Source organism: Corvus hawaiiensis, chromosome 2, assembly GCF_020740725.1.
Source record: "Corvus hawaiiensis isolate bCorHaw1 chromosome 2, bCorHaw1.pri.cur, whole genome shotgun sequence".
Taxonomy (NCBI): Eukaryota; Metazoa; Chordata; class Aves; order Passeriformes; family Corvidae; genus Corvus; species Corvus hawaiiensis.
The window spans coordinates 44,554,935-44,574,161 of NC_063214.1; the positions used below are offsets into that span (position 1 = coordinate 44,554,935).

The 19,227-nt window shown below is 40.5% G+C and overlaps 1 protein-coding gene across 1 annotated transcript; it reads right to left on the reverse strand.

Moving 5' to 3' along the window:
- Positions 1–8,600: 8,600 nt before the first annotated feature.
- Positions 8,601–13,472, reverse strand: MMP7 (matrix metallopeptidase 7). Its single transcript, XM_048325119.1, has 6 exons — positions 13,263–13,472; positions 12,511–12,734; positions 12,256–12,404; positions 10,016–10,141; positions 9,325–9,486; positions 8,601–8,806 (listed from the first exon to the last, which is right to left on the reverse strand). Exons 1-6 carry the CDS (start codon positions 13,377–13,379, stop codon positions 8,784–8,786), a joined length of 801 nt encoding a protein of 266 aa, XP_048181076.1. The 5' UTR covers positions 13,380–13,472; the 3' UTR covers positions 8,601–8,783.
- Positions 13,473–19,227: the final 5,755 nt, after the last annotated feature.

Sequence of the window (19,227 nt, forward strand, 5' to 3'; positions counted from 1 at the left end):
GCAGCTGAAAAATCGGTAAATTATGTCTGTCATAGAGTTCCATGCTCTCACTATTGATGGTCTTAAAACGCTTTCATCCACTTTAACTGATCCTGTTTCCAGATAGTAATTATGACTGATGACTTTTAAGCAAAGACTGCAGATATGTCTGTTGCTGCTATGAAAAGGCAGGCAAACTAGGTCGCTGCTGCAATATGCTGGAATGTGAGTCTTCGTTTTGTGAATGTTTTAGATTCCAGAGGATTCTGCTTCTGTTTCTGCTCAAATCTTCCCTAATAGTAAGATGAAATATTTATACTGGAATTAGTTTGGCCATGCCATCTTTTTGTTTGGTGGACTGGGTCACCTTTAGGGGAATTAACAGTTTGTGAGCTGCAAACTCATTTTGGGTTTTGATGCACTGCTTGTTGTGAGCACAACAATGTTGGCACATATGGACCAATACTGGAACAATGACACAAAGTAGCTGGAAAACACATTCTCCTGAACCAACGAGGGTGAAATATCAGACTTTGGTTCTGAACTGAAAAAATGTGCTGCAGAACTCAAGAAGGCAAAAACCAGTATCACAAGAGACTGTTTTCCATCAGTAATTCTTGGTACTTTGAGACAGCTTTTCCCAATATCTGAACTTCTCACTGTGATTGCCTGTACATCCATCTTCTCTTAATCTCATTTTTTAATTTAAGTCATTTGCTGACACAAATTCCTGGGAATCCTGAGGTTAAATGACAACAGTCCTTTTTGGCACCTATTGGGGAGTTTGAAGGGTTTGAGATAACGACAGATTTCATTGGAAATGAAATGAAATTCAGTGGATTGAATTCATAGCTCTTCTTGCTATTTAGCTGTTGATTGACAGGCCCCTGTGCTTGCTTGCCTGACTGTATATTGGAGCCCAGTGCTCATTAATGGCTACTTTTTACTTTTGCTGCTTGCTGTAATATTGTGCTGCTTATCATCTGACTCTGCTGAGCCTGGGAACAGTTTGATAACAGCAAGGGAAATGCGTCTGGGCTGGCAGATGGCTGGGGCATCGCTGCTGTCTGTATTGCTGTGCTGGACAGGCTGGAACTCTGGTGGGAACTCGAATTGAAGGGGCTGTGACCTGTGGATGAATTCATTCAAGAGCAGGACACCCTGAAGCACCTATGGCCATGGCCAAGTCCCCACCAGAGCATATCTCAAAGCGTCTATGGCTGTGATTATGGAAGAGATTGTGGCCCATGCTGAAGAAGGTACACTTTGAAGCATCTGTGACTGTGAATGATGCACATCAGCTTTTGAATGCACAATTTACATCATCTGATACCTGAAATTAAATTTGAAGTAATTACAAAAGTGGTACTTTTTTCTGTGCTTTATAGACATAGCCTAGAAATAAAGTGCCAACAGGGAACAAGGTAACTTTTCACTGTTCATACCTCTCTCTTAGCACAAATTACCAGATGATGTGTCTGCTTCAACTCTTTAAATTACTGCTTGAAATAAAAAATGCATTGAGGCTTTTAAGCCTTGATTTATAGAATTTCTGTTTACTTTTATGCAGGTTCTTTGCATCGTTTGCTGGGTAAAAGAAAACTTTGATCTCATGAGTGACAAATGGGATTGAAGATGTGAAAAAACTGGTATTCTCAGAATGGATAAGTAGATTGCACTGTAATATATTTTATTCAAATAGAAATAGTGGCAACATTTTACATGTGAAGTTCAGAAGCTACAGGTGTCTGGAGGAATGTCAGTCAGGTTGACAAAAATACTCTAGACACAGGATCCTTTTAAAAACAGTGGGTTTGGTCTGATCAAGTTCTTCCAGGGTATTCACAGTAAAGTTCTTGCTAGGTGATTTTTTAGGTTGCTAAATAAACTAGTGCCAAGATACTACTTCTAGCGTGTAATTAATTTGTGGGAGATGGGTGAATATTATTTTTTACTGCTTCCTCTTCCATAATAACAAGGAGGCCAAACAAACAGAACTGAGGGCCAATAATTTTAGATAGCATGTAAACATAATGAAAACACAGCTAACAACTGAAAGGTTTACAACAGAAATTAGAGCTAAGAGATAACAGGGCAATAAAAATTTCAGGATGACAGCGTGCAAAGGTTAGGGTTAGTGCTTTAAGTGATAGATATGCTGGATTCCTAAGCACATTTTTGTTGAAACCCAGTGTTAAACCAGAATATAAAGACGGGCAATATAATGGGGGGTGGAATTTGCATGGGCTTTTCTAAAGGTTGTATGAGAGAACATGGAAAAATGATTGAACTGACCTGGCAAGCAGCTTAGATCTGCATAGTTGGCAGACACTTCCAAACAGGTGGTCCCATTCCTCACTTTACATATATGGAGTGTGTACAAAGAGTCCCATACCCACATTTATGTGCTGTACACATCATATAGTGGGAGCAAATAGCTCATTGGAAAGCACTGACTGTTATTTGTCCATCATCTTGATGGTGATTTGCAATGTGTATGAACCCTGAGATGTTGGAACTATGGAAGTAGCCTGATAAAGATATGATACAAACATTCTGCTTCATAGCCACAGCGAATGTGAGCAAGAGAAGTGATTTCTTCTTTGATCATATTTCTCATTATCATAAAGTATTCTACTCACTGCTAAATTAAAATCGGGTCTTTTTGCATCAGGACTGGATAATCACCTAATGGTTTGGAAAATTATCTCAAGGAGAACTCTAAGTGGTTGAGTTTTATTTGCAAAGCTAAGGCACACTTAAAAGAATAATGTGCCAATATTAGAGTAGTGCCAGCATTTTGACATCTGTTCAAGTTATTACCTGACTTTTCATTCCCAGGAGGTAAAAGCTTAAATCTTTTTATGCAAAGAATCAATCCTCATTCCTATTTCTTGCACTGGAGGTAGGAATGAAGAAAATAATATAAGCAGAGAGAAAAAGTTAAAACAATTCTTCAGCACATTATTATTCTTTCCTGTAGGTTAAGGGGGTTCTGGGGTCCTGTCGGGACGGCCGGACGTAGACGGTGACGGATGGAGACGAGAGATCTCTATAGGCAGGTCTTGGGACACAGCCGGTTTATTGTAAAAGGCGTGGGTATTGGGGCACTGCTCAGAGCTGGTAGACTCAGCTCTGAGCAGGCCCAAGAGAGCAAGAGAGTAAACAGGTGAGAGAGAGAGTGTAAGAGCAAGAGTAAGAGCAAGAGTAGAAGTGGAAGAGAGAGAATGAATAGAAGAGAGAGAATGTCTGAAGTCCTGGTTACAATACAATAAATCATCTTCTGTACTGAATATTCTAATTGTCACTAACCAATCTAATACAAGATACAAATCCTATAGCATTTACATACAGCCTATAAGAGTTCTTATATTACCATAGAGTGTTACATCTTAACTTCTAAAAACTACTCTTTGGACCCCTTCTGCTGAGCTAGTAGGGTCTGCTCTGACCCTTGGACCTGTTTGCAAGCAGAGGGTATTGTTCCATCAAGAGGGGATTACTTCAGTGGCCATACCATTGTTTTCTAGTTGTTCAGTAACTAAGACCTGGTATTTCAAAAGTGGCTTTCATTTCGATGTTGCCTGTAGTTTTCATATTCCCAAAATCTTTTGTCAGGCAATCATATTTCCAAGGCTTTCCTGTTTCATCTTCCCCAACACTTTCCCACATCTTTTACTGCTCCTTCCATCCATATTTGGAACCCCTAGAAAATATTAAAAGAATTTTGAGGCAAAAATGTTTCTGATAAGCCCAATCAGCAACAAAAGCACCATTACTATATATTTCTCTACTTTGAAGCAATGTCAGTTCTTACTGCATATTCCCCCAAATATTTAAAAATAGAGCATCATTGGGAGCATTAAAGAAACACTAGGCAGTCTCTTAATGTATTTTGCAATATTTTTCAATTTCATCCTTAACTGCTAGGAGTTGTTGTTGTTGTTGTAATCATCACGAGAAAGAAAGGCTTTGCTAGTCATAAATACTATGATTATAATGAGAATGACTGTCTTCAAGTAAAGATGAGACAGTACAGGTTCAGGCTGTTCCTGATCCTATGTCCAATCACAAATGACAAAAACATTGGTTTTCATCTTTTCCAAATCTCATTTTTGTAATGAGCAAATTGCTTTTATGTTGGGGGACCATTGATCTCAGAGTACTGGTTGAACTCAGAGTGAATTACTTGTCAAAAGTTGTCTGCAGTCAGGAACACTACCATGGCACTCTCCTGTAATTGAAAATAGAAGATATTTAACATTAGAGATTTAATTTTATCTTCCGAATTTTTGCACAAACAGCAGTTAAGGGAATGGACAAATGCTTTTGGCATTCCCATGCTTTTGGCGTTCCTGTGGGTATTCCTACTCACACTGTATTCTGTAACTCATGCCTGAACTTTGTAGATTGGTGTTGAATGCAAACTGGTTTTCTGGCACCACCTTACATTGCTCCTAGATATCTCTGCTTTGAGGCAAGACTTCATCTAGAGAAAGCCTGCAGTAGTACCACAGATCCCTTTCAGCCTCATTATGGCCTTTAGAATAGGGCGGTGTGCCTTGGTGGTGGGACAGTGATTCTGACAAGACCTTAAATTCTTGGTAGATAAGTAGATCCACGTGATCTTCTAGTTGAGGCAGTCACTAAAATGTTAGATGCAATCCTTATCCTGACTTTGTAGACAATGTGCTTCCTTTTCCCTACAGCAAGTCCTGCAATGTTAGCACAACTGGATAAATTTAGGTGGTTTCTTCCTTTGGTGTTCAGCATTTGCCACCATGCCCTCATGTTTAGTAGCTGTTAGGCTACATAAATGTATCTAAACTCCAAACTCCATTTATGAATTTAGGTCACCACTGTCATTGAATACCCTGTGTTAATGAATTCCACAACTGAATTGTTTGCTATGTAAAAATGTACATCCTTCTTCATTTAAAACCTTCCCCAACATTTAATTGGGAGCGTGTTGCTTTTTGTGATGCAAGAAATATTGACTCTCTCACTACACTCAGTATAGCAGCTCTGTCAGGTCACTTCACGTGGCCAAGTAGAAGACCACTAATGTTTTCTGTTTTCCTGATGTGGATAGACTTCCATACTTTTCTATATACCTGAGCAGCCTGCTGCTTTTCTCTATGATTCTTGTTTTATTGTCTGTAAACTTTATTTTTAGGGCTGACAGAAAATGAACAATTTTCACCCCCTAATACTTCTCCTCAACAAACAGTGATTATCTGTAGTTCTCTGTCTTGTGGTGATTCCTGCTGTAAAAATAGTTAAAACAGAGAATTTTCTCTAGCCCTTTGCTAACATTTTTACTCTAATAGATAAACCCAAAATAATTCCATTGACGTCAATGGAGCTACTTCATATTGGCGTTGCTGAAACTGAAAACACCGTACTCATGCCATTAAGAGCATCCTGTTTGAGGCAGGTTTTGTTGAAGATATAATTTTATAAAAACAAAAAAGAAAAAGGCATCTTTAAATGCTTTAAATTTGAAGATTAAAGATTTGGAACTAAATTTGCAGTTAACACTGTGAAGAAAAAGTCAAGAGGACATTACTGGGACAGGGCATACTTACACTTTTGCAGCTCATCAGGTCTTTCCCATATCTGTGAACTTTTTATGTGTGACAGCTTTAATATGCATTGCTAAGGCTGCTGATATAATTAATTTTATTCTTCTGGAATCTTATTCCCCTGTTAATACCAGATATTGCAGTTATTGACTTTGCCCTCTCAGAATATCACTCTGTGTTGATGCAGTGGGCTCAGGGTACCTAAATGACTGGGTAAGTCCCCGTAATAGCTTTTCTAGATAGTAACTCTGACTTTCTTAAAACAGGAGTAGAGCTTATCCTTTATATGTGCATGGTCAAAAGAAATGTTAACACATTAGAGAATTCATTTTCTGCTCGTTGTACTATCTGGGACAGCAAAGATGCATTTAAGTATACCTTTATTTAAAAAAACAGTAGTAAAAGCAAATAAAATTTCAAATCCCCAACAAAACAATGTTGTTATTACCCATTTCTTCTTGTGTATGGAAAAGGAGGGACAAGATGCTATGTGAGTAACGTAAGGTGCTTAGAGGGACCATGTAAAAACTGACACAGGATGCAGTGAGATAAAGTGGAGAAGGAAGAGGTAGCAGCACCCTTGCTAAATCTTGTCCCTAATTTCCCCTAACGATGGCGTGCGTGCAGTACCTCCTCAGCTGCGTGCTTGCCGACGAGGAAGACGCGCTTTACAACAAGGGGCGGCTTGCCGAGCTGTGCCACTAGATGGAGACAGATACTGCACAGCTCACGCCTCTAAGAGGGGTTAGGTGTGCCAGCGGCTACAGTTTTTCCCAAAGGGGAGATCCTGTATAGGAATGGAAATGCAGTAGAAGCTCAACAAGAAGTAAAATGCTGCTGGCAGCCTCATCAGTGGTACCTTTGCTGTCTCTGAGGACAAAATTCCTGGCTTTTATTTTATTTCACTTGCTATGGAGATGCTAACTTGGCACTCCTGCCTCTCTTGAGAGGTACCCTTCGAGACACAAGGGCCTCACTGACACCTGTGCTGGCCCTACTGCAGGCCAGTCACCTCATGTGGTCACAGGAAGCTGCCTCCCAGATGTGTCCCATTTTCAGGACAGTATTCCTAGGAATACACATCTGGGTTTTATCCCATTCATCTCCCTTCATATGGATATTAATTGTACACTAGAAAACAAATCTGCTACTTTCAGTCAAGCATTTGTTCTCCTGGCTTCATTTGTCACCTCCTTCATTTGTGCCTCCTCCAGCATTGTGCATGGATTGTTCCACGTGTCCTTAGGAGTGGCTCTTTCTGCACAGCCTTTCCTCTCATGAAGCCTGTCTTCTATGTCTGTTTTCTCTTTATGCAGCATTAGCAAGTGACTTGAGCTTGATAAAGAGCATGGCATGTCTCTGTTTTGTGCTTTGTTCCCTGTGAGGACTTTGGCCAAGGGAACAGGGTACTTTCTGTCAACATTGCATCTTTCCAGGACCCCTCAGGTCAACCCAGGTTGATCGAGTATCCTCACATCATCCATAGACCCCTTCTTCATATTCTTCATAGCCTTTAATACAGATTGGATCTGACCCTCCATTCTGGGGCTTCAAGTTTTTCTCATACCTCAAGAATGTGCCCTCAGAATAATATCCACTTAGCACCAGCTACTTCATCTTTGAGCTTTGTGTGGAGGAAATGGCTGGTAACAGATGGGAGTGTTTTCAAAATAACGTTGATATCACACTGATGCTTTAGTTGTTGCTCAGCAGCCTTTACATTAAGTAGACTTTTCAGCTTCTCACCCCACCCCACCAGTGAGAAGGCTGAGGGGCATAAGAAGCTGGAAAAAGACCCAGCTGGGACCCAAACTAGCCAGAGGGATATTCCATACCACAGGATGTCATGCTCAATATATAAACTAAGGGGAAAGCTGTCCAGGGGCTTCTACTTGGGCACTGTCTGAGCATTGGTCAGCGGGTTGTGAGCAATTGCATTGTGCATCATTTGTTTTGTATATTCTAACTATTATTATTGTTGTTGTTTGTTATTTCCCCTTCCTTTTCTGTCTTATTAAACTATCTTTGTCTCCACCCACGAATTTTACTTTTTTACCCCCATTTCTCTCCCCCATCCCACTGAGGAGGGCAGAGGGAATGAGCAGCAGTGTGGTGTTTAGTTACCTTCCGGATTAAACAGTGTCAGTCCTTTTTGGCACCCAACACGATCTTACCAGAGCGTGTTAAACCAAATTTGTTAGAAGTATTCATTGTATCAGTTTAATAGTCACTGGTCACCATGTTGATTTATTTGCTCTCCGAGTTGTTGTGCTTGTTCTCCGAGTTGCGCTGTGTGAGCACCACATTCCCTGCTGTGCTGTCTCTCCTCTGGGGGCTGAGTTAAGGTCGTTCCTTGTACTGGGTAACACTGGTTTAGGAGACGATAAAGATGCTGGCCGTGACACTGAGCTGGTGTTGGTGCTCCGCATCTCTGTGTGCAGGGAGCCATCTGTTGGAAACTATTAATAAATACACCTTCTACCTTGTTAATTTTGACGATTTTGAATATCCTTGGGAGAATCCAGGGGGGGAGGGCAGTTTGGTTTTTACTGGCTTTTTGGTTGGTTGGTTTTTGTTTTTGTTTTTGTTTTTGTTTTTGTTTTTACGTTTTTTAAAAATATTTTAAAATACCCAAGAGTGTTTGAGTATCACAGAGGACAATGGGAATCCCAGTCCACTACTTCTCCAACTTGCTTCTGTGGGAAGCCAGGGAGGACGTGATGATGAAAAGCTTTTGCGTTTGGGAAAACATCCCAGCTCATACTGATGGAAGCACTATGGAGACCTCCTCTATGTGTGAGCCGTACGGGAATCACACTGATTCTGAGGAGTCAGTACTGCAAAGTGCCAGGACATGCATAGGAACTGGAAGCAAGCCAGGAGCAGGGTTTATTCTTACACCAGTAAATGCACACAGGCTTTTTAGGTGCCTATAAATCTATTCACAAAGATACTTGTCTGACTGTTTATCATGCATGCAGGAGTAATTTAATCCCCCAGTGAAATGCCAGAAGAAAAAAAGAAAACATTAGAAAACAGAGTATACTTTTTTTTTATTATTGTTTGGTGAAACTTTGTAAAGTGCAAATAAATCAATATAAAAATTCAGGGAGAGAAGGTGCAGCCCAGGAGTTTATCATCTTATTTAGCGAGAGGATTAAAATTGTTTTGGAACAACAAAACAATGAGATGTGAATTCTTTGGTCTTCATTACTTCCTTCAAAAGTTCGATGTTTTTTTCCCTGTGGAAAAGAAGCAAAAAGAGAGACTCTACTGAAAATTGACAATGCAGACAACTATGTTTTATTCCTAGTGTTCCTCTAGCATGCCCTGAGGAAGGCAGTGCCTAAAGAAAAGCAACCTGACAAATTTTGTTCTGTGGGGTCAATTTTAGTTATGCTCCCCTGCTTCTCAGGAGTTTCTGCCTTTACTGAACTTGGTGAGTGGCACAGTACCTCTCCTTTCCTGCCAGTAGCCCCACTCACTGAAACAGCTCATTTACAGAGCAAGGGCCACAGGATTTGCTTGGCAGCATGCAGATGTATGTAAGGACAGTGCACTGCTGCTTTGTCACCTCTTTGTTGCAGTGGGTACAGGCTGCAGGAAACATAGTGAGGGGACAGAGTATGCAGGAGTGTACTTTTCCCAAGTTTCTTCCCTCTCTTTCTCGTAATACGATGAGGCCCTTGCAATCTGGGAGAGTGAAACCTGTATCCCAGTAGGTTTTGTCTTGAAAAATCAAATTTCCTCGAGAGTTTACCATATAACTTCTGAATTCCTCGCCTGTCGTCTGCCGGAAGTCTGAAGGTTTGTGGGTTCTGATATGAATAGAGAGGATACATCAGAGCTCCAGGGACATTTGAATGAGCAAGTCCCAAAGAATGGCCAAATTCATGAGCAGCAACAAGGAACAAATTGACATCTGCAACACAGAAGCACAGAAATGTATGTTAAAGGTATGGCATTTATTTTAAAAATACAATGAATTGAAACAGCAGGAAAATTTGTATATTTCAATTCATCTTGGAATGAAACCCTAGGCTTTTGATCCATTATTGTAGAACTTTCTTCTATAACTATAATATTTTATTAAAAACCTGCTGATTCCTTGCATATGCATCTAGAGACCCAGAGTCTCTTCCTGTCTCTGCTTTTAGTCAACCTTATACCTGGAAGCAAGACAATTTACCTTTTCAAAATTTATATAGAAAACAGGGGCTCATAGTCCTTGTTTAGCCTGCAAAATGTGCTTTAAATATGGACAGAACAGGCATTATGTAGCTGTTCATGGCAATGAAGGACAAATACTTAAAAAGGTAGTTGAAAAGAACAGAAATATTAATACTGAAATGGTACTGCAGCATGAAGAGTTATTGAAAGCACTTCCGTAGATGTGTTCTTCCAGCATGTACAGTACTGGCCTTTCTCTTTCATATACACGTGAGCTTTACCTTGATTGAAATCTGACCATTTTTCATCATCATCAAAATGAGCATCTCCACCAATCCCTTCTCCGGGTGCAAACGCATGGGCCAGTGTGTTACCTCTTCCGTCAAAAGGATATCCATCACCATGCTCTGCATTTGAAATAAATCAATGTCATCAGATGATATTAGTTGTCATATTTAAATTCAGCAAATTGAAGCATGTTGCTGGTTTGTGCTAGTTTTGCTGGTTGCCAATCCTTAAAAAAAATCTTACAATGGCAGCAAGGTTGTGAAAATGAGAAGTGAGGCTTAGGGAACACTCTCCAAATTCATGTCTTAAGTTCAAATCTTGTATTTGATAGTTCGTGCTGCTGCATGTTTCGGAAAGAGCTGAATACTTTTTTCCTGAGTTTTTGTCAGAAGCGTGGTTCTGAGGCAGTAATCAGGGATTATTTCAGAATAAATACTTAATGCTTGGCAACATTGTTGTTAACATCTGAATGCTTTCCATTTTGAAAAGTGCTGGGCAATATTACTTGTCAACATTCTCACATTGATTTTAGTGTGAGACAGTGATTTGAAATAGATAACCATGTTTCTGAAGAGGTAAGTTCATTTATCCCCAGCCTTGAGGTATGGTCTATTACCTACTTCCATCACAGTGCAGGTGAAATATTGCTGTTTCCTACCTCGAGTGCAAGAGCTGGATCAGAGTTGTACCAACTTTGAAAATTTCCCCCTCCCTCATAGTGAGTCTCTGACTTGATTGACAAGTAGTTGGGAACCCAGATGCCGTCCTGTGTCCTTTCCCCCAGACCATGTGGATGGTCCTTAGGGCACGACTAACACAGGCGGAAGAGACCTAATTCTAGTGTGTGACATGGGATTAAAACCCATTCCAGCTTTCAGGATCATTTCTCACTTTGACTGGGACATGAAATCACCTCTTTATGGCAACATAATGTTCTTCCTATCAGTGACACATAGGCTTTGGATATTTTGGTGTTCACTTTTAGTCATCTGCTTGCAAGCCAAGTGTCTGATCTTCACCTACAGTCAATGGAGCTCTAGCTGATGCCATGATGATTTTTTGCCTTTTCTTTTATACCCCTGTTATACCTGTTTACAGCTTCTGTATTCTTAGTGCTTTTTGCCTACATTCTTGGACTTGTTTGTTCAGCTAGAAAACTAAACATTTTAGAAGCTTTGTAGGTAGAGAGTAATGTGCCCCAGACCCCAAGGTCCTCTCCAGAACACATTCTGTAAACTAAGATAGAACCATCCAGTAGAAGGTTCCTTGGGGAAGGAGACTCATTCAGGCCTCTCATTGGGGAATCTTTGATAGATATGCTAATTAGTAAGACCTGTAATGTTATACGAGATCTTTTGTGGGTGTGCATTGCAGTGTGCATTTCAGTGCATGCGACCTGGACGTGTGCACCTAAGAATCCTTAAAAGAAATACCATTATTTTCTCATGTAAAATCCCTCTTTTTCCCTTCTAACTGTGTTTGACTCTTAATTTTAAGAACAGGAAAAGGCATCATGGTAAACATGGCCAATGGATCTAGAGAACAAGTCAGATAACCTTAAAGGCATTTAGTTTGTCTAAGCTGAGTCAGTGTAGATGCCAGGCACAAGTTGAAGGTAGGACTACGTCCATAGACTACTCCTGATCGCAGACAGACTTCTGAAGTGACTCTTCTGGTCATGCCCACTTACCACGCTTTGGCCTGCACCTTGGTGCAATCTTGGGTGGAAGCATGCAATTCCTTCTAGAAGCAAATCAACCAAAAGACACTCTCTGTGGCCAAACATAATGCAACCCAGCTGCCAAAGGCTGTTTAGTGTGGGAACCAGACTAGATCTAGGCCTAAGTAAACCTGCCTTAACCTGCCTGAATCCAGCCTGTGGAGGCTGGATCTTCAGAACCTGCTGATTTGCTCTACAGAGTTCTTACCAGTAGTTAGCACTATTTATCAAGGCAAAAAGAGCCTTGAACATCTAAATTTAAGTGTCTTGTTCTGGAGCTGAGTTCTCCCTTCATTTCATAGCTGTGACTCTGAAAGGATTTTTCTAATGGTTTTATACAAGTAAAACTGAATCATAACGTACAAATTTGGTGACATGATATAAAGAAGATAAAATATATGTAGACTTTGATTTAATTCAAAACTTTTTTCTTTCTTAAAGCTATGGCTATAAAAATACATGCTTTGAGTAAAATATGGACCATTGTATTCTAAAAATGACAAGTATTCTCACCACGACGTGCAAATCCAATCACAATGTCTGCCTGCCCTGTGTAGACTCTTTGGAAGCGCAGTGGAGTCACATCACTCCATACCATCAAGGCCCTTTTAATTGCATCATCCACTTTCTTTCTGGGTAGATCAGATGTATATCTGACAATGCTGTCAGCAAAGAAAAACACGTTAATATCATTTAGGGCGTGAAGGAAACCCACCTAGTTAAATACAAAGCAATTCCCTTCTCCATAAAACCTGAAACATCACTTACTTGTAAGTTAAATGTGTCTTTTTCCATCTTGGAGTTCCAGGAAATGTTTGGTATTCTGCTACATCGGGCAAACCACATCTGGGAAGTGTCATTATTTTTTCTGTTTCTGTGTCTAATTTTCCAGTTATGGTCAGGTGGAAAAACCTCTGCATTTCTTTGATCCTTTCTTCTATGCTTAGGTTTTGTGTTTTTGTAAAAATCGGAAAGAATTTATCAAGATATGCCTAGAAGGAGAGAGGAAAAATAAAAATTAATACATGTATCTGTGATGTTTTGGCAATTGTATTTTACGCTTAGTTGAATTGTTTCAACACCCTGCAGTCCTGTCTAGTTTTAGTTGTATCTTTCCATTTCAATTTACCAAATTCTGCTCTCTCAGTAGTATAGACCAGCATATATAAAAAGAATTGTGATGGCAATGAAACATTGGAAGTAAGAAATCCTTTAAAGATACCACAATTTATTGAGCATTCAAATCTACAGCCGTCAAACACAGTACACGTAAAATTTTTGAGATATTTTAAAAATTACATGTTCCCCTTTATTTACCAGTTGGAACGTGGTCTCTTTTTAAAGTTAGTCTTTGGATGTCTAAGCTACTTAGCAAGTTTAAACTGTTTTATATCACCTCCACCAAAACTGTTGTGGTAATGTAAGACAAGGATAATATACACAGATAGGAAAGGAATGTAGAAACTGAATCAAAAATCAGATTATTCATAATGTAGTTGTGTTTCCTCCATGTAACATACCTTTATTTTCTGAAGGTCTCTGCTGGTCCCTGGTTCTGGTCTCAGTTGTACTGGAAAAGCAGAAGCCTCAGGTAGGAAGATGGCAGCACAAAGCAGGAGGTAGTACATGGTGCCCATCTTGCTGAGGAGCCTTGCTGCAGCAGAAAGGGTTTGAGCTTCTGTCTCACAAGACCAGAGCTAAAAACCCTTATATAGATCCTGATAGCTCCTAGCAGCAATTACATGTGTGACTCACTTTTTGGTGTTAGTGTAATGTCATCACTGCTCTAAGAAGTAAATAAAAGCATGTTAAACAAATCTTTCCTGTAACTTCCCTGTTGATGTCACATCACAGCTAGCAGCCAGCTTTTCTGGCTCTTTTCATATTATTCCAGTAGTGAAACCACAGGGTCATAGGGAAGTTCACTTTCTGTAACTTTATCGGTACAGTTACTGTGTAATCACTTCACACTGCACTTTTCCCATGTTCCTTATACACAAAAGCATTTTGCAACAGCCCTTTGGCTGCCTGCCTGTACCAGTCGATGTAGAGGCAGGGAGGAGATGGATGCGAGCACTGTCTCACTGAAACCACTGCCATTACCTAGGGAGCGCAAGCAGCACTGCCCAGTTCAGTAAACTTTAAGAGGCTTCTGCAGTTTTTACAGAGATCAGCAAACAGCTCTTTAAAAGTGCCCTCTAGAACTAGGCATTGCTTACAAGAACAGGTGAAAGCTCTCAGGGAAAAGAGAGGAGCGTTCCCTATCGAGTATGGATCTATCTTAGACCTCCGGCTGTACCAGTGCAATGTGATAGAGGTGCATTGAAGCACTGACAGAGCAGGGCAGCCATAACCTCCCTGGCTCCCTGATACCAACACTGGTCTCAGCTTCACCCCACTAAGTTTCACTGGATAGTTTTTGAGGCCTGGAAACACCAGTCCACAGGCTGGTTTATGATTTTTACTTCAGGGTGCACAGTTTTGTGACCATATTACCTCTAATCTGAAAGGAAAGGTGCATAACTAAGGAAAGAACATAGATATTTCTCACTAGGACAGATTTTATGGGTATAGCTGAACATGTATTGAAGCATTTGTGGGTAATTAGCTTATTTCTGATGCACTTCTGACTGATGTGATGAGAATTGAATTTCAGAGAGATGATCTCTACCTGACATTGCTGAATTATGCAGGAGAGTACTACGCAGCAATGTCTGGAACAGTTTCTAAAGGAATGATGCTGTCACCTAGTATTGAAAACAGCCCAGTTACCAACTTGTGATCATTTCTGTATGTTTTTGTACTTTACAGAAAATCTATCCATGCCCAAATGTTAAGATTTGATGAAAAAAATCCAAATATTTTATTGCTAGGAGCAGGTTCATCTTTTTCTTCCTCAACAGCTGCCTTTATGTCTGACTGTGGTAGTAGAGTTGGATCTGGACCAGGTTGCAGGAGATGGGGATGTGTTTCACTTTGAACTCCATGACTCCAGTGTGTGGGACTGGTTATTTCCTCACAGACACAAAAGGAATCTGAAGGGCTTCAGAACTGATGAACTCTTGAGCAACTCGCGTATATCTTTTACTGTGCCATGAGCAAAACTAAAAAATGAGACTTTAAACATAAGAGCGTGATGAAAAAGGACAAGCTCTATGTTGTATTTAATTTTCTGCTGGAAGTTTGCCAACTCTGGTCTCTTTTTTTTTTTTCTTTTTTCTTCTCAAAAAAGAGAGAAGATTTTGAAGAACATTAGGCTTGAATTGAAATAAAAAAAAAATCAGTGAAAAGCATTTTAATTTATTTGGGCTCAAAATCAACATGAATCAATCTAATTCTAATAAGATCAATATCAAAAAGGAACAGATTGTGTTTCTTTAGATTTAGCTGTGTGAATTTTGCAGACTTTATTGTTTTTTCTTGATCTTGAATGGTAAAAAATATTACGGGTTAGGAAAAAAAATTTCCTGCACAAAAATCATAGTCATATATCTCATATTCAGCAGAGAACCTGTGCCTGTGTTGGAGAATATGGCCTGTGTAGACAAAGATGGCCTGTGTAGACAAAGATCAAGGAGATCAGAAGTAACACTGTAGAGACATTTAACAATAAAAGTTGCTGTAGCCACATGGTGAAGATAAAAGTATTCCATGATGTAAATTCTGTTAAGAAAACTCACAACATTGCCATGAAAAAGTTTACACTGTGACATTTTTGAGGATAGTAACCCTGCTGTGATCAAGGATGCTTCATGAAACTGTCTTATGTGGAACTCATTAACAGAAACCAGACCTTTTGAGTTCTAGAGAAAAATACTTCTGTAAGAAGTAATACCAGAGCTTCCTTTGGGCAAGATGAGGATGAAAAAGTGAAGTAGAACTGAATGATTCAGTAGTGAATGATCATTCTGTCTTGGTCATTTGACTTGGGCAGAAGGCTCAGCTGAATTCTGTCCAATCTGAATGCAGACAACAGAGTTCATACAAGTCGAGAGCTGATCAAATATCTTTGTGAGTGTTATAGATCTATCTGGGATGGACTAGATTTATTCATAGCAGTCTGTATGGTGCTGCATTTGGATTTGTGGCTTAACCAGTTGTTGATAACACCTCCATGCTTTGGATATTGGTGAACAGTGTTCCCACAGTGTGAAGACTTTCTCTGCTCACACTTTGCTCTCATAGTATATGGAAGAGGCTGGGTGGGAAAGCAGCTGGGAAGGGACACATCCAGCACAATTCACCTGAATTCTCCAAAGGAATATTCCATATGATATAATGTCATGCTCAGCAATAAAACTGGGCTAGCAGAAGAAGAAGGAGGTGGGGTGAGGGTTGTCTTCCAAGGCAGTTATTGCCTAGAATTTGGTTGGACATCAATCTGTTTGCAGCAGGTGGTGAGCCTGTGCAACACTTCCCTCCACCTCCACCCAGTCCTTTCATTTATTAAACTGCCTGCTCATCCTAATCTCTCCCACTGTGCATGGGGACTGAGTAAGTGGCTGTATGGGTGATTAGCTGTTGGCTGTTGTTTACCCACCACAGTGAATATCAAGCAAAAAAGAATTGCCAAAAATTTCTGAGGAATGTCTTGTTTGGGTCACTTGTGAATTATGCAATATTGTATTTAAAGTCCTACCAAACAGGATAAACCTGTTTTCTTAGGATCAGCAGAACACATGATTGGTTTTGTTCTGTTATCTGGGTATTCAATTTGACTAACTAAAAATAAAATTCAAACACGGCAAATAGTTTTGCAGAGTAAAATGGTGGTTTTTGCATTGCAATTTCCGAGGCTAAGTCCCATGAGGAGCAGTCTGATTCAGAACCTTCCTGGCTTCTGTGGTCCATTTCCACAGATTTTACCCCTGAGGGGGCTCTCTTCAAAGAAGTACCTTGGCACCTGTGATACAGGGCTACGTATCGTTTTTGCAGGCTGTGTGACGGTAAAACCCTCCAGTCATTCCTGCCTGGGCACCGGGGTCGTGCCAGGGCCCCTCGGCAGTGCGTCAGCTTGTCTCGGGAGAAAGACAAGCCAGTTCTTCTCTCCTGTTTGGCTGGATCAAGCTGCATTGAGCTATTTCTCAGCAAGATCCCACTGCTTTAGGGAAGGAAAGGCCCGAGGAAGGGATTAGATGTTCAGATTCAGCACAAACAATGTGATGACAACTAGCACATCTATGTCACTAATAATTAAGCAATCAAACTTAACACATCTCAGCTTGTGGATTTATCATCTTCTCACAGTGTCTAGAATTGCTTTGCTTTGTTTCTCTAATTTGTATTTACAACAGGTTAATTGGGACATCGGGTGGGAAAAAGATGCAAATATAGATATAATACAGAGATTATTTTACAATAATGATCTTGAGCAACAAACCACAAGGGAAATGGCTTTCCTGTAAATGTTATCTACCTGCGTGACCTTCAGACACCCTCATTTCTTTAATTTTTCTGGTCCTTTGGTCAGTGATAAAGTCTGTTTCCTCTAGCTAACAGATGTGGATCTCTTAGAAATGGCAACATAATAATTGAATTTATTCAATTTAAATAGAAGCAATAACGTTTAGTTGTATGCAGTCTTTCTGTCTTCCATAAGCAATGCACGGGACATGGGGAAGGGAAGAGGGCCAGAGGTCAGTCAGCTGCATTTCACTGCAGCGTCATTCAAAACCCTACTGGGTAGGAAAACTTTCATAACCTCCCACAGTCAGCTTTCATTTGCGAACTCACTTTTTGTAGCTGGCTGTCCACATCCATTTGTACGTCTGTCTCAACACTGTCTTTAAATGACTGAAACAAAATGTAAACTAGAACACTGCATACATCTTGTCTTGGCAAAACCACATTATTTCTTGTAGGAAACCCCTAACTTAGCATTTGGACTAAGACAAACTCAGACTGCCTGTAATCCTGCAGCAAAACCCTGTGAATGAGCAGCAGAGTCCCACGTAAAACAGACTGACCATGTAGTGGTGCTGCAAGGACAGGCAGAGAAGCTGTGACAGCATGGGAGGCATGCTGGACTCGGTCTGTCTGCACTGACTGTAACCCAAACTGAGAAGTCAAAGTCTGAAGCTCTTCCTGACTCATCCTGATGATCTGCAAGGGTCTGTACATGCTGGGTCAGCATGGTAAGTTTGAGCTTTGGTGATTATGGAGACCAGGGTTTGAAAGACAGGATAGACACAGCCGGACTTGACCTGCACTGAGCCTCATGGGCTTGTACAGGTCTTTGGTTGATGTAATTTATACTCCCAGCACTTTTTCCAAAGTTTGCATTTAGGCTGATTTGCAAAATCCTACATTTATACAAAAATTCAATGGCACCGAAATACCAAAAGTTGATAGAAGATTTCGTTGTAAATTGACATGCAGTAAAGCAATTCCAGAGGAATTACAGGCTTACCTCCATGGTGTTCTGCTCTAGTACAGAAGGTGTGAGACTGAATTTGGATGTAGTCAATATAAGACCAGTGCAGAAGCTTGATTTATCTCATGTGTATTAGAGCTGAGATTCAGCCATGAGGATTGCAAACGACTGAAACCAGATGTATGCGAACAGAGGTAAGAAAATTTGTACACCATTTCCCTGGAAGTTGTCAGGTGTGATTATGTTATTGTGTCTATTCAAATGATTCCTGATCCCAGCACTGATTCATGTCTGGAAGCTGTTTGCTGCTCAGGCAGGTGCTCCAGGTGTGGGATGGGTCCTTTTCTATTACCCTGTCTGGTTTCCAGTAACTGAGTGAAAAGCCAATACCATCACTTTGTTGGTAAACCTGTTTATACCACTGAGGTTTTCTTTCACCAAAATTTCCTTCCTTGAGCAGAGTTGCAGTCCCACAAACAAGTTACAATGAGTTTTCCAACATGGTGGGTTTTGACTTTGGCACCACTGAAAAGCAACCCAACCATTAAAAAGTGCACAACCAAATAAGGACTGTTAGCACTGGGATGGTGAGGAGTGAGTCACAAAGGAGCCTTGCTGACTTTAGAAAAGTTTTTCATGCAGCTGCTCACAAGCCTGAGTGGTTGCTTAACCAAACTCTATTTGAGTAAACCAAAGTCTATCTCTGTACTAAGGAGTTAAGTGGCTGTAGAGGGTGAAACAGCGAGTGCTGAGGCCTTGGTGCCCATGTGGGAGGGGGATGTCCCAGGCCAGTTCAGGTCTGGTCCAGCAGGCTGAGCATCCACTGTGGAATGCTCAGCACCATCTGAAAGGGACACAGTTGGCTCACGCCCAGCTAATCCTGGTGTGGACTCAAGTGCAACAAGTGCAGATGGTTACGAGGCTGGAAACACGCACCTGGTCTGGAGTGGAACACTCCTGGAGGCACACCCAACACCCTGGCCCTTTAAAATCTAATTGACATCATTACATTTTCTCCAGAGGCGATTTTCACTGCCAGGTGACTATGGCTGATCACAGGTCAGGAACAATAGGCTTTTGTATATATTAATCTTTCATTATCCATTCTATTA